At 33.8% G+C, this 15,598-nt stretch overlaps 1 protein-coding gene across 6 annotated transcripts in view; it reads right to left on the bottom strand.

Annotated features, from left to right (window-relative positions):
• Positions 1–15,598, bottom strand: part of LOC119636794 (protein grainyhead) — a 222,255-nt gene that overhangs the window by 48,723 nt on the left and 157,934 nt on the right. For 5 of the 6 annotated variants that reach the window (XM_038032401.1, XM_038032402.1, XM_038032403.1 and 2 more), the window contains 4 exons: positions 7,784–7,918; positions 6,527–6,976; positions 5,948–6,177; positions 3,587–3,749 (listed from right to left, as the gene is read on the bottom strand). In XM_038032401.1, the coding sequence (XP_037888329.1) occupies positions 3,587–3,749; positions 5,948–6,177; positions 6,527–6,976; positions 7,784–7,918 (978 nt within the window). The remainder of the gene's footprint in view (positions 1–3,586; positions 3,750–5,947; positions 6,178–6,526; positions 6,977–7,783; positions 7,919–15,598) is intronic. The other variant, XM_038032404.1, reaches the window with a different exon arrangement.

The following is a 15,598-nucleotide window of genomic DNA, read 5'->3' as shown; positions in this document are numbered from 1 at the left end:
CTTTCGTCCATCACAAATGTGCAATGTTGAGATGGTCAACTAATGATGACTAACATTTTCCTGTGCTCAAGCCGCGTCCTTACAGTTAAGAATGACTCTTCGAAGCGTTGTATGGTGGCTCTGATTATATCCAAATTTCAGGAAGAATACCCAAGTGATCGGTTGTGCAGTTGCACTGTAGAAGGGTATGTTGGAAGCGTTGGATAAATGCTTTCATCTAACAGAGTTATCCAACGTTGATTTAGTTGCTAAACTCACTTACGTTTTGTCCGACTTCAGTCGATCTGGGCTTAAGACTTCACGTCAGAAACTTTCTTAAAATTTCCGGAAACTTCGCTCCGCCCATTTCATTTTATCGTCGATCGGGGTGACCGAGTGCACATTTTGGGAGGAATACTCATACCCTTGGGGGTGCAGCTGCTCAATAAGAAAGTGCGAAGGCTGCATTCTTCTTTGACGATATGGAAAGACACATTTTCATTCTTTGTGATTTGAGCCACTCTGAGTTCAAATTTTCATGGCAGGAACCTTCGTAAAGTCCACATAAGTATCTGTCCTTCCATCTTAGCTTGGCATAGTAGTGACTATGTGAAAATTCAAAAAGAATACCTAAGCGTTCAATAGCACACCTACAGTACAGAAGCTGCTGGGATCAAAGGCAACCGAAAGTGTGAGATGAGTGCTTTCATCTGACAGAATTAACATCTTTGACGATCTCGAAAGACACACTTTCACTCTGTTCGATTTGAGTTGCACTGGGCTTAAATCTTCAAAACCGTACTTAAACTTCCACATTTGTCCGTCCATCCTATGCAGTTTTTGACAGCCTTGAGTCCAATTTGGAAATCTGTTTTTTAAGGTTGATGGTATTTTTTTCACACCTAAGTCTTTCTCACAAATGAAGGAAGAAACACTTGATTTCTTCATCCCTTGATGAAGCTCCTATAGGTTGTAAACAGAAATAGAAATTTAAAATCTTGACACAACCAACTTTTCGTATCATTCCCAGTCTTTTTGAACGAGATAGTAATTTTAAAAATATTTATCTGAATACAAAACTTAAGATTGCGTATCAAACAATTCCTATTAACATATAATAACATTATTATTATTGCTATGACTAATCTTTAAAGAAATGAATAAATATTTTTGTGATTGCTTTTGCTATTGCTTTGTTTTCTTGTGTTATTAGGATTATTATTTATTGTTTATAAGTTTTATTTTACCGAACAACGCCTTTATTAATGTTTTTTTTTTTTCTCACTGTTTTCTTCTCTTTTTGTTTATCTTTTTATATATTCCTTTAAAAAGTCAAAAGTTATCAGCATTCATATGCTAAATAAAATTGATCAAAAAGAAAAAAAAGAGAATTTATTTAATTAAAAGAATAAAAATAAAAAAAAGAAATACTAAGAAAAATTTGCATCTTAAATAATAGATGATAGCAGCAGCTAGCAACTGTAAGCAAGAAAGAAATTGTAGCAGTAAAGTAAAGTCGGACGGACAGACAGGCAGACAAGCAGATCGGCAATATGGAAAAAATACCCCTTTACGATAAAAACAACAACGACTAAAGCACTTAATAAAAACTGAATATTTTAGCATATCATCGATACGCTAAACGTAGAAGTAGTTAACAGGGCAGCAACTAGCCAACGCTGGCAATGAAAAAGCGTCATAAATAATTTCATATTTAACTGTAGCAAGAATTGTAAATGAAAACGGAAAGAAAAATTTGCATTCAATCCTTTAAACTTATGCAGGCATTGATTTATATATAAAACTGTAGTCCCCGTACGTACGGGGTTGTGATGCCAGAGCAAGGGCTTAATAGCTAAACAAACATAAATTAATGCTGACACTTTTCTTTTTACATTAAGAGACTAACACAGACATAAATTGACTTCCCTGCCTTGCTACTGCTGCTGCTATTGGTGCTGCTGCTGCTTCGGCTGCCGGTTCTTGCATATCAGCTCCTGTTTCTTATGTTTCATTTCTTCTTTTTTTTGTTTTTATTTTGCTTAAGCTTTATATGGATTTTTTAAGGTTTAGCCTAGAGGTACTGTTGTTATTTGAGCCTTTTTTTCAAATTTTATTTATAGGAATTTTATGCAAATATTTCTACCAAACTAAAGATAATCTGAAGGCAAAGAAAATATGAAAAAAGAATTTTTTTTAAAATCATTTTTCTTAGGCGAGAAAGTGAAATAAATATTCATTGAGTGAAAAAGCAGCAAAAGTTTTTAGAAAAATGACAATATTAAATTGAAAAATAAAATATTTTTAATAATTAAAACGGTTTACATGTCCATCTATCCATCCATCTGTCTTTATAGTCATCGCTTATATTAGGAGCAGTATTTTTCTCATTTTGTTCAACAAGCCTTTGGGCACAGCATATGTCGATTATTACATGCTGTACGCATTGCTTTAAAAAAAAAAAAAAACAACAACAACACAAATGCGTATAACGATTAATGTTAAGTGAAAATATACTTTAAAGTGAAACTATAAAATGCATGAAAATGTCTAACAATCTCAGGCATTCGTTGTATGAAGTTGCACAGGCAGCAGATCGGTTTTCTCTTTATCTTCAGTAGATCGAAAGCAAAAAAAAATTATTTTAAATAATTTCAGTGAAATACAAACAAAGAAACCGTAACAGTAGCTTTCGCTACTAAACAATCGAAATGAAATCATTTAAATTTTTGAAGAAATTTGCATATCCGGTTCTTTTATTATTGTACTCCTTAAGACAAGTCTCTGTAAGTGATGATTGATTGTAGTTTCGAGGAAAATATGTGAAATCGAAAAGACTTGGTTTCGTAAGCCTAAATAAATACACTTGAGTTCTTAGCTCTTCTCTCACCTATTTTTCGGTATATTTATCTTCTAACGTTGAAAGCTGCGCAAATTGTTTTTATTTATTTTTTTCGTCTTATTTGTTTCTTGCTCTGCAATTGAAATCATTTATCACTTTTAACATCTCATCAACTCATCATGATTAAATGTCCTGATTTGAAATGACATTGACGAGTACTATTCTCGACAACGCAGTTACCAGTCAACAACAAACAAAGGGTTGTTTTCCTTAGCCACATACCCTCCAGACATAGGCGCTTAAGAAAGTGCTAAATTTTAAATCATGCATAACATGACAAATCACTAACGTTTATTTATACTTATTATTCTTTTTTGAATATTATTCACCCTTTATCTACATTTTCCTGTTTTCATGTTCAATACAATATTTACTTAAGATGAAATTCTTCCTTCCTGCCCTTAAGGCCTCCTCTATCTGTCTATGTGCGTTATTCTTTCTCAGTATCGGGTATATAATAATAATTTATCATTTGATTTGAATCTTTTGATTTCATTTTGTACATGTGCGCATGTAAAATCTAAACTAATTTGCATTTACAAATATCATCAACTTTGTGAATATCACGATCGGCATCACCACCATCATAATCAACATCATCGTCATCATCATCATCATCATCATCATCATCATCATCATCATCATTATTGCAATGAATTTTTATATGTTACAGTTCATGTTTAGATTAAATTGTTGCTTGCTTACCTTAACTGTGGTATTCTTAATAGGTTTATCAGGATCGGGTATATATTCCAAGGTAATGCCATAAAATTGTCCTTTATTTATATACGTTATTCGGTCGTCTTCTCGTCGTTGTGATGAACTAATCGGACTTTCCAAATGATATTTGAAGCCCACATTTGTGAAACTGCAAGACAGAAAAATTGTGAAATAATTTTGATATAAAAAAAATGTATTAAAATTTGTAAGAAATCGAAAAGAAAAATTCGCTTGAAGTGAAGCATTAACAAAGAAAAATCAAAGGAATAAAAAAAAGCATAAAGGGTCACAAAATCATCAAGAGCTATTCCTAGTTATATAAGTTTAGCCTTATCGAATTTTAAAGGAAACACTGCGTATTCGGAATATGAGATAAATATAATTGGGAAATCAAATGAACAAAGGGAGCCGAAGATGTATATATGTAGCGTGCCGGTTAAATACAGGAATTCGAATGACTACAGAATACTGGAGATATCCTGGATGTATATTCGTAATATATATGCTGTCTCCTATGGATAGATGTATATGCATATATATAAGACGGGTAACAGACAAGAATATAAAAATATAGCATACAAGTCTGAAGTACAAGGCAAAGATACGTAAAACAATGAACAAAAAAATCATTGTAGAATATATGTAGAATAACGGAGAAGTATTGTAATTCATACAAGAGCAGGATGCTGGATAAATGTTAGTAAGATAGGCAACTAACAAGGGATATCGAATAGGTATATATATAGGACAACCGGCAAATGTAGGAATTCGCGCAGGTACGGTGTAACGGATTTAGCAAGAAATTTTCATTAAATAGGAATAGAGATAGAAACAGAGAATAAACGAAGGTTAACGAAGGTTTAATGAGCTTGCGACCTTCTTCAAGTGTAAAGGAGGACTTACTGCTTTATTTGAGAGCAATATGCATAAACATACATGTTGCGCTCCCGCGAAAACGTAGAAAGCTCATTGCAAAATATGTCAGCAGGTTTTTGGTCGAAATCGATCGTCAATTATTCATTAAAAATCTTTACTACTGCTACTACATTGTGCATGAGTTAGCAAAAAGCGAAAAGATTTATATCATATCTGTTCAAGTCACAATATGTCGTCTCTTGATCTAAAAGTTATTGCGAAGAGCCCAATAGTTCATATTTCATTGACATTTTTGTCAAGGAATAAACATAACATGTGCTCGGGTGACGGATGCAAAATTTACGAAAAACATTATAATAGCGTTTTTATCTATCTATTTTGTAGCTTCTTGTATTGTAAAGAATGTGTTAAGCATATGTCTTATGTAGGAAACAAATAATTAATGATATTTCTTAATGATGTCAAGAAAGTCAAAAGTGGCCAGACATAACACCATACGGCATCATTCCGAATTTACGCTTTCACTTATTGAAACTTGTATAAAACTGTTGTACGCTTTCTGGAGCGATATGTTTCAATATCTCCGGACTTACATCTAAGCATCTCATTATGATAAAAATCAGCTTTGTTTTCCTTTCGTTGAAATAAAGGACTTTTTACACCTTGTATCGCCCTATATATGCTTATAAATTTCAAAATGATGGATGGAGTCATTTCGACGCGAATGGTGTATGTCGAAGGTTTTGAACAAACGAACATTCGAGCTAAGTTTCCCTGTCCATTTGTTCATACTCTTGTGTTCCACCTACAAGAGACTGTTATTGAAATGATTCGCATCGAATCACTTTTTCGGCCGTTTCCCATATAACATCTTACTTTTGAAAACTCGTTATACAAAGAACTGCAGTAAGCGAAGTGGTTCAGGGTATTAAATGGATGGCCGTCGCCACATGTATGCTTTCAATTGTTATTCATGTAGATTGTTTTGAGTTTAGGTAATTTTCAGATCAGATACACTTTGTAGATTATATTTGCATCTTGCCGCCAAACATTCATTTCCCGTCTAATTGGTTTAAAAAATATATAACAAAGAAATTTTCAAAGCGACTTTCTCTTCCAAATGAATCAAGCTAAAAATAGTGAACTCTATTCTAGATTTTTCCCTTGCTATTTCCTTTCTAATAAGCGTTGCAAAAAGCTGTCTTGGCTTACTTTTCTTTTTAAGTACAAAACACATAAAAAACAAAAAGGCCCCTGCATGACTAGTTGTAGAAAATTCAAAAGCATCATAAAAATTTAAAGAAAATTTTGTACAACATTTAAAACAAATCAAAACATAATTTTGTTCATGTATTTTTAATCAAGAATAAAAAGTGAAGAAGGTCTCTTTCAACTTCAGAAGAATGTTTAAGAAACCCTGGCATTTGAATTTGCAAAAATATTTATGAAAACTTTGGCTTTGTTGCTTACATTTTTGGTATTTGTATCTTATCAGCATCATTTTGTCGGCCAAAATCATGCCACGGCCTCGAACGTGTAGCACTACCGTTGGCACTTGTGCCACCCAGCGATGTAGTCGGACTATTTTGACCCCCATGAACACTAACAGCACCACGTGGTATATTATTGACGGATACCGGTATACCGCTGTTATTATCCAGCAAAGTGCCCGGTTGGCAAAGTTCCGTATAATCGAAAGACTGAAATGATACAAAAGCGAAAACCATTAATATTTTATAAAAGCAAACACAAAACAAATTGAGAAAAGTATAGTGGGGCATTTTTTTAGCAAGTTTTAGAAGAACATTGTAATTTCGTTACATATATAATAAAAGGACGCTACACACGCTCTTTTACCAGTTTCGTAGAACATGAAAATCCTCCTAAAAGCTCAAAAAGAAAAGTAAATATTTTTTAAAAAAATGTATGGATTAAACGATTAAATTGTGCTGACAACTACAACAACATGCAATGCTTAGACTTGTATTAAGGATTATGAACAAATGTGAAACTCAATCAATTGTTATTATTATTTTTGCCTCTACATACCTGTTGTATGTTGTTTTGATCTCTGGGTGTTATCGCATCGGCTCCTATACCCGAATCCGGACTAGGCAAATCGACTGTAAGGCCAGCAGCGGTTACTGTTTTCGTATAGATCGGAGTGCCACCATTCTTTAAGACCGTAGTAGCGGGGTGAGGCGGTGGAGCATTATTGTTAGCAACGGAGGTGGTGGTAGTGAAACGTCCCTCATAAGTAGCTGTAGGTTGGCTACCATCATTGTCGCCATAAATGGTACGCGTGGGCGTATAACCTTGACCGTCTGTGGTAAAATATTCCCGATAGTAGTTCTCGGCTATAAAAGTTGTCGCTGGAGCAGTTGTTAAACGGCCAGTTGTGTACATGCCATAACCATCGGCTCCAATGTAAGGACCTGGGCTGGGTGTTTGCGTATTCACCGCTGATCCGGCGCCACCAGCCGAGTTCTGATGCGGGCCCTTAAATAACAATAACAATATAACAAAAAATTAAGTGATTTTAAAATATTTATTAATGTTGCATGTGTGCACTCAGTCATCTGTATCCTAGCATGCTACAGCTCTCCGCAACAGCAATTGGTGGGTGATAATCGGATTATGTTTTTTTGTTTTTCCACATGTGTTATTCTGTTGTTGTTGTCAATGTCAATATAGTTTTGTTTCGTTTTGTTTTTTGTGGTTCTTTTTACTGCAGATTACTAAGTGGAGGTGTGCTTGTTGACTTCATATACATGTGTGTATGTACGTATGTGTTCTTTTATAGAAAACATGTTCAATCCGTATTTTTGTTAAGTTTGTGAGTGGTATTCCGGTTTAATGGCCACTGGCGCTAAATCATTGACTGACGTACTACCAGTTGACTCTACTACTATTGTTGGCTACAGGGAGAGCGAGAGTTGAGGAGATAAAGAGACGATAGCTTTGTGCGTTCTGCTATTAACACCGTTGTTATTATTACGTTATGTTCTGTTAACAATTTAAACCAGTAGCCTCGGCCTACCACCGCAAAAGGTAATTTGTTTCGTTGTTGTTGTTCTTGTTGTTGTCGTCACATTTAAGTAAAACTATTAAATCTCATCTTATGGTTTTACAGGTTGTTAAGTATTTTTGTTTTTCGATTATTTTTTTTTTTTTTTGTTTCGCGTTAATGTTTTTTTTTTATTCAATTGCTTTGTAAGAAAAAAATCTCACATTTTTTTGTTTTGTTTTTTTTTTGTTTTCATCATTTACTTTTCCACTTTTATCTTTTGTTAATTGAAAACTTACCTGCAAATAGATTTGAGTGCCGCCGCCGGCAGCATACATGTTTGCTTCGGTATTTGTGGGACTTCCAGGACTGGGTGGCGGTTCTTTGATTTGTATGTGTGTTGTTGTGGGTGAAGGCGTTTGCACCACAATTACCTGCGAATGTTTGAATTATATATTTTTGGCATTTGTCAAAATTTTTTTTTTTTTTGCAATTTTTTTTCTAAATCGTTCTCAACCATGAAAAAAAAAATATTTCCTCCTTTTTTAATTTTATATATAAACAAATATTTTTAAAAATACAAGAAAAAAAATTTTTTTAACAACTAAATTAAACACCTGTTTTGAAGAACAATAAACAAAAAAAATCATCGCTAACATAACAAGTCGTAGAGATGAAGGTGTAAAAAAAAAATACATAAATAAATACCACAAAATCATAGATGAATGACCACAGTGTGTGTACGCGGTGTTTATGATGGTTAATATACTGGACCGCACCTTACTTGTGGCTCTGTGTCTTGCTTTTTTTATGTTATATTTGTTAGTTTCACTTTTCTGTGATGGTTTGTTTTTTTTTTTTTGTTTTCGATTTCGTTGTTTTATTTTCTAGTTTATTATGTAAAAGTATTTTCAAGCAGTCTCTAAAATATTTATCGCTAAAAAACAATTAATTAAAAGTTGAAAGAAAAAAAAATATTCTTGGTCTTTTTCTTTATATAGAAAAGCAAAGGCTGTTTACAAAGCAGTAAAATTTAAAGTAAAATTGGGAATTTAAGCGCAGCAGCAGCAACCGAAAAGCCTATTTTTCTTATTGAAACCATAATGGACTCAAATCGTTTTCTTCAAGTTTACATGAAATTACTTGTGAAAATTGTTTAATAACAATCTCTTTATCAAACAATGACTGATAGCATTTCCTTTATTTTCTTCTTCTATCCTCCAAAAGTAACTGTTTGGGAATCCATAAATTGTTCATTTAAGTCCGGGAACAATTTTATTGAAAAAATGAATGAAGCACAGGCACAGCAAATATCCTTAAAAACTGAAACTAGGTCTATACGGAGGTATGGAATGCATCTTTGTATAGTCGCATTTAATTAAAGCTTTTATTTGGGCAATATCAACAGTGGCTGGTGCACAGCATCGGTAAAACAAAAGTATCTAAGATTAAGTTGCTTAATCACTTCCGAAACGCAGCTCACGCATTCTGTCCATACGCAACACGTATTTTTCGAGAGATTGCGAAGTGTTTTCGTAATTTTCGAAATAAAACGTAGAATGCATACAAGATGTATAGTACTCTTCTTCCTTATATTTTGTATAACCAACGCCACTTGTGGTAAATGGGTATATTTTAAGTTTGTGGGAAGTCTGCAACAAGTAGAAGGATTTGGGATAGATCTACCTTTTATCATATCGATCGACTTATAATTACTTTGTAAACTTGACTGTTCGTCTTATATTCTTGTGTTCAGTCCACAAATTCATAGTTTGGATCGGATCACTTTTTCGACTATTTACAATATTTGAAAGGTCGTTGTATGATTGATGGTGGCCTGGTGTAGGGTATTTAATGATGAACCGCACAACGTTTTTGTTTATTTACTTGTTCATATTATTTTTTTTTTCTCACAACAGATCATATCCTCCCTCTGGCACTGTTGACAGACCCATATGATTTTTGAACAGCGCCAACCTTTAAACGAATCGCGTCAAAGTTTCTTAACATTTCAACCATTAGTTTACAAGTTATAGTCGCTAAAAGCACACCGGTTTCTTCGTTGCTTTGCACGGCCTTCGCCGGTTGCTATCCAGCCGGCTTATTGCCGATTTGACGAAGGAAAGTAGTGATGAACCGACGTCTTATCCATTGTCTCATTTGGCATAAAAAATCGCCTAAATAGCGACGTGAGCATGTTGTTGTCACAAGTGAACGAACGCGGCACCCACTTCAAACAGAGCTGTCTCATGAACAAATGTTCATGAAAAGTAATAAATGCGCTGACATTTGATATCATCAGCGTGCTAGCTATCTCAACAATCACACACATATTTATCTTTCCGACGGGGAAACGCCGGCCCGTAACATCCTCCAAGCTGCCACTGTTTGCAATCGTATTTTTTCTCATAAAAGAGCAACGTTTATTCAACAAACGATATTCGGGCTTTGCCTGAGCTTTGGAAATAATAAAAGTAGCGTCACTGAAACGACTGTAACTTATAAACTAATGATCTGAAGTGTTGACACGTATCGTTTAAAGGTTGATGCTATCCAGAAATCGCATTGGTCTCTCCACAGTGTTGGTTGTTTTGATAAATAAACGTAAATCTCGTTGATAGTTTCTTAACGCTATCGTAATCAAAAGTTAACAAGAGTTATCTAAACGAGTTTTTATTTCTTAGGTTGGCAGCAACTCAACTGACAAATGTGTCAAAAATCATGTCAACATATTCATTAGCTCATAATGTACAACTAAAGTACTCATCTAAAGAATAAAAACAATTTGCGATTCGGCTTTACTTTGTCGATCGAAACGGTGTTTTCTGAGAAGACCCAGAAATTAGAAGGAGTTATACCAGGTCAGTACGTCGGTCTGTGGAAAAATATGAATAGAATATCTGGTGAAAAAGTGGCGAAGGGCTAATGCATTGTGAAAAATTGTATTATCGTGAGTTATTAACGAAGAGTTATTGGTCTGGGGAATGGCTTTGCGCGAACAACACGTTATACTCCAGTAATATTTTTTAGGAACAATTTTCTCTCAAGAATTAATAACTAATTAATAAATAATTGATTAATAACGCATTTCATCGCGATAATGGACGAAGGCTTGTTCCTGTTACTTTTCGATCACAGCAGTAGGTATGTCGACGCTTAACCCACTTCCCTAGTAGTGTACACACCGGCACGTTACTCATATCATATATCCGTCGAGAACAACACCCGCCAAAGTCATTTCTGTAAGGAATTAAATCTTTAGTTGATTAAAATGAATTTTTAAGTCACGTGCATGTTCGAGGTTAAAGTTCGCAAAGTTGCGCAAATTGAAAGAAGATACTAAGCTGGGCTAAGCTCAATCAAAAACAGCTCGGCGCTACGTTAGCTATTATATATTGAGTGGAAACTAAATCGTCTATATAGTTCGTTATGCTAAATTTAAAAAAATTGCGACAATGTTGACAAGTGGAAGAAGAGATTTTCAAAACGCTTTTGATAATCACTTGCATAACACAGCTGAAGATCTTAAATCTTCGCAAAATGTTTGGTGTAGCACTACAAATGTAACGTATTTACCATTTTTGCGATGAACTTAGTGAAGGCAGCGGTTATTTGATGATTTATTCCCTTCGTCAGTCAATCACTCTTACGTGTAACACGGTAATGATCGGAAAGGAATGAGGAAAGAGAGGAGATAGATAACGAGTGGCCACAATCTAGCGACCCCATGTTTATTGGTTGGATCTATCCAAAGTCCTCCTGGATGTTACGTATATCCATAAAAACTTAATATGTTATCTGCCGCAAATAGAGTGTAAAGCACAATAAGAAGAAACCGTTGTGCACGCATGAAAATAATAATGAATGAGTCTGATCTGCTTAGATAAAATTTCATTCAAAAAGTATTTTTAGAGCTTTCTTCTCAAGATGGCACGCACTCTATACGACAAAAAAATAATTCTGTGAATGTACCTAGTAAAGTGCTTCATGTTTGGGCAATATTTTTAATGAACTACGTGAGATATGATTTCAGAAGATTTTCATTTAACTTTCTATCTAAAGAGTTTTTGAAGAGAAACCAACTTAACGCATATCAGCATTAAAAGCAGACAATAACATCTTTTATACTTCGGTGAAGCGCGATAGAAGATGAAAAAGAATTTAATTGTAATAAGGGATTGCATCATTATTTGTAAAAATATTTCTTGGAAATTTTTATAAAAAAAAACACATGTGTAAGAAATGAAATTTCGCTGCTGACTTATGAAAGATTTTAAAGCAGAAATTACGATTAATTTACGATTTAGTCAGTTACGGTGGATACTCAAGTGATATCGAACTCAACTCACTGTTTTTTCCGAGTTATTTCCCATACGGGGTATAGTGAACGTTTAAGAAAAAGAATTAATGCAACACTTGGCCTGAGATGGTTTTTACTCCTGGATGGAATTTTTGTAGTAAAGTAAAATGAACGAGGAAATGAGGGAAATATTTTTCAACATATATTACGACGTGATTGATTATCAAAGAGACGAAAAGTGCTTGTTTATGACCACTGCTAGAAAGGAATGCTTTGGAAATGCTGACGGCTGATTTTGAAAAAGGTTTAAATTTTTTCTTGGAAAACAAAGATTGCTACGATTCTAATCTTTATGGCTCTGCTAGTTAACTCTTTATGCTTTCAACTTAGTTCCAATTAAAACATTTGAAAGAAAAGTACTTGTGAAATGCTTACAGAAGATAGAAAAGATTTAATATTTCGGTTCTGGAACATTCTTGATCAATGCAATACTTTGGCTACATATAGCCAAGAGTTTTTAAATTATTTTATTTTCATTCAGACGGTTATTTTTCTAGCGAATAATCAGTGCTTCGATATACAACTAGCTGGCTGGCTTATCGCTTCCCTAACTGATTGCGTTCCCAAACTACTTCGTTGATGTATTCCCTCGCTTGTGAATTTATATGGCTGTCCACACATTTTCCTGTGAATTTGTATGCTCTCCCATCAATCTGCTTTCTAGTCGTCTAACCGGGTGTCTATCTATGCCATAACTTTCGCGTGGCCTTTCCTTCTGTGTCTTACCATCAGTTCACTTTCTATAAATGCATTCGGTAATAAATTCAGGCAAGTGTGAGTTACGTTTCTGCGCATCTATCTAGTCATCTGTCTATGCTTTCGTATGTCCGTATGTCTGTTAATTCGTACCCTTTCTCATCAATCCACTTTTTATGCATCTATCATCTTTTCATTTGTCCATGCATTCATTTACATGGGCATTCTTCAATCGATCAATTTGACCAAATTTCATCAGTGGACTTTCTACGCGTTTGTCTAGACATCTGCCTACGTCATCTCCTGTCTAAGCTTTCGTTTGTCCCTACGCTTGCGCTATAAACCACTTCGTTTACTCGCTTATGTTTGCGCCTGTCCTTTAGCTTCCGTGATTATTAGTTCGCGTGTATGTCTTTTTTTTATGTACGGTTCTCTCTATTCAACCCTATATTTCACGAAGCATCTTTCAGTACATTTTATCGCGTTTGACACTACACGACTTCTATACGTGAATATGAGTATCCATCAGATCCAGAGCATTGATCAGGCGCAGTGATCGTCCCTCCTTCCATTTGTATGCTTGGCGGTTTTTCGTCTTGTCTTTCTCTTCTTCGTCCACCTGCTCGTCCATCTAACCATCCATGCATTCACGCATGCCTAGCCATCCGCTTATTCGGTCATTTAACCATTCGTCCATGCATCCACTATTCCGTTCGTCTATAAATTTTTCTGATTCCATGTTCGTTTTTTTTTTTTTATCTGTCCTCGTATCCATGCATTTCGCACTTAGTTCGTCTCATTCATTTGCAGTAAATATGGATGAAACTTATCACTGACAGCTCTAAAATAGTAGCAAAAGTACACTTATGCAGAGTAATGAAAGCACTTGATCAATAACTTTTACACTGTATGATAGACAAGAATAAAAGATTTGACAAAAAGATTGAGAAAAAAGAAAAGTTCACATAAAAATTCTGCATTAAAATGGTCCGCTACCGATAATTAGCGATGCGTTAGTTAGTTAGCGCGAAAACTAAATGATGACTTTCATAATAGAATCTTTGGTGGCAGACATACCAAGGTGAGCATATTTTACTGAATTTTTCAAACATAAAATCAAAGTGCACTGTAGTTAAAGAAGATGATAATTAAAAAGTATTAACACAATTACATAAGTGTAAGTAAAAATTTTTTATGTTATAACGTGTATGTTTATCACTATTAAATAAATCACGCTGATAGTTAAGCCGATAGGTGGCTAACGTTAAGTGAGGGTAATAAAAATAACCGAAAGAAAAAGAAAAAAATAAACTAAATGTAAAAATACTTTGAATAGTAGAGTGAAGATTTCTTAAACGCTACTCACACACAAGTCAATCAAAGTTTAAAGAAATTCATAATAAGAAGAAAAAGAAAAATCTTTGAATTGTTGAAAAAATATCAAAAGTCACACACATACAAATATGCATGCATGCATACATAAACATTTGTATTGTTACTAACACAATTTTATTTGTGAATAAGAGATAAAAAACACTGTTGCGCTTATATAACTGAAATATGCATACGAATCAGATTAAAATATAATAATAAAAAATTATTTTATTATTATTTTTTTTTTTATACTCTAAAATATTTAAATATGATCAAGTGGGCGTATTTGCGATTGCTTTTCAGTTTTTTTTGAATATTTAGAAATAAATTTATAAACTTTTTTTTCTTTTTAATGAAACAACTTAGCACACACATGTCACTGAAAGACACTGAAAAAAAATTGTATTAAAACAAAAAGATATTAAACTGAAAATGTTTATGTTTTTTTTTTGCAACGAATTTTTATACTCTACATCACTTGTGCTACGAGAATATATTAAGTTAGTGCAGATATAAATAATACTTAAAAGGACTTGAGATAGACCCACTTTCTATTGTACCGATCGGCTCGGAATCACTTCAGAATCACTTTCTGGACCGACCTTGTCTGCTTGTCTGTCCGTCTTGTTTTAAATAACCTACTGAGAATCATTATTAAAAACGGTTCGGATCGAACGGCCTTTTCGAACACCTACCATTTAAAGTCTCATTTTGAAAAGTCGTTATATTACCAATTTTGAGGTGGTATGGGACATTTAATGGTGGACTGTGTTGCACTAGCGTGTTTTCATTCGTTTTTTCTTGACGCCATATTCGATTTATTCAAAGCTTTTTCGAACGCTTCCCATATAATGCTTTCTTTCTGTAAGGAAAGGTAGGGTACTTAACGGCGGACCGTGGCCGTTTTGATTTAATTTTTTTAAAAGCAGCATTTACTGCTGATGATTTTATAGGTGATTTTTCTTTCAGGTTTGTTAATTGCTTTTATTGCAAGAACCGTTAAAATCGAAAGATTTTATTCTTTTGTTATCATTTTCTTTTTTATATGAAATCGGTTTCAAATGTCCTTGAGTTTCGTTCGCCTTACGTTTTTCGCATTTAAGCTTATTTTAATTATTATTTATTTTAATGAAACTTTGTTTTTCTTTCGTGTTACTTACTTACGTTTTTTTTTTTTTTTTTTTGTAAAGTTCTTTGTTCATATATTGGAATTTTATTTTTATTTATGAATCACTTGATAACTGCCTGTCATTATGTTGTCATTAAAATTATAACAATTTGTCTGTCAATTATTTTAAAGTAACAGGAAGTTAATAAAAAGAAAACGCATCCTACATGGCTATACTTAGCGCAAACAGTATTCTGAACTGAAAGGCATCTGGGGCGAAAGAGGACCACGCATTCAAAACACAACAAAAAAAAAATATCTATAAACTTCGTATTGAGTATGTAAAGATCCGTAAAGACTTTTGGAATGAATTGAATGACGTACGTACGTATAACGAGGAAAGGAGGGTAATAGTTAAAGCCTTTACTTCTTCGCAAATCTATAAACTTTGATGTTTATGTTAGTTGTCGCCTTATCATCGCTTTGAGCGTTTTCCTGTTCCTTTTTTTTTTATCATGGACTTAGTTTTAAGAATTTTTTGGTTTTCTTTTACTGTTTTTTTTTTTCTTTTTTTGT

Source organism: Glossina fuscipes, unplaced genomic scaffold (assembly GCF_014805625.2).
Source record: "Glossina fuscipes isolate IAEA_lab_2018 unplaced genomic scaffold, Yale_Gfus_2 28, whole genome shotgun sequence".
In the NCBI taxonomy this organism is placed as follows: domain Eukaryota; kingdom Metazoa; phylum Arthropoda; class Insecta; order Diptera; family Glossinidae; genus Glossina; species Glossina fuscipes.
This window is presented reverse-complemented; position numbering and strand designations above follow the sequence as displayed.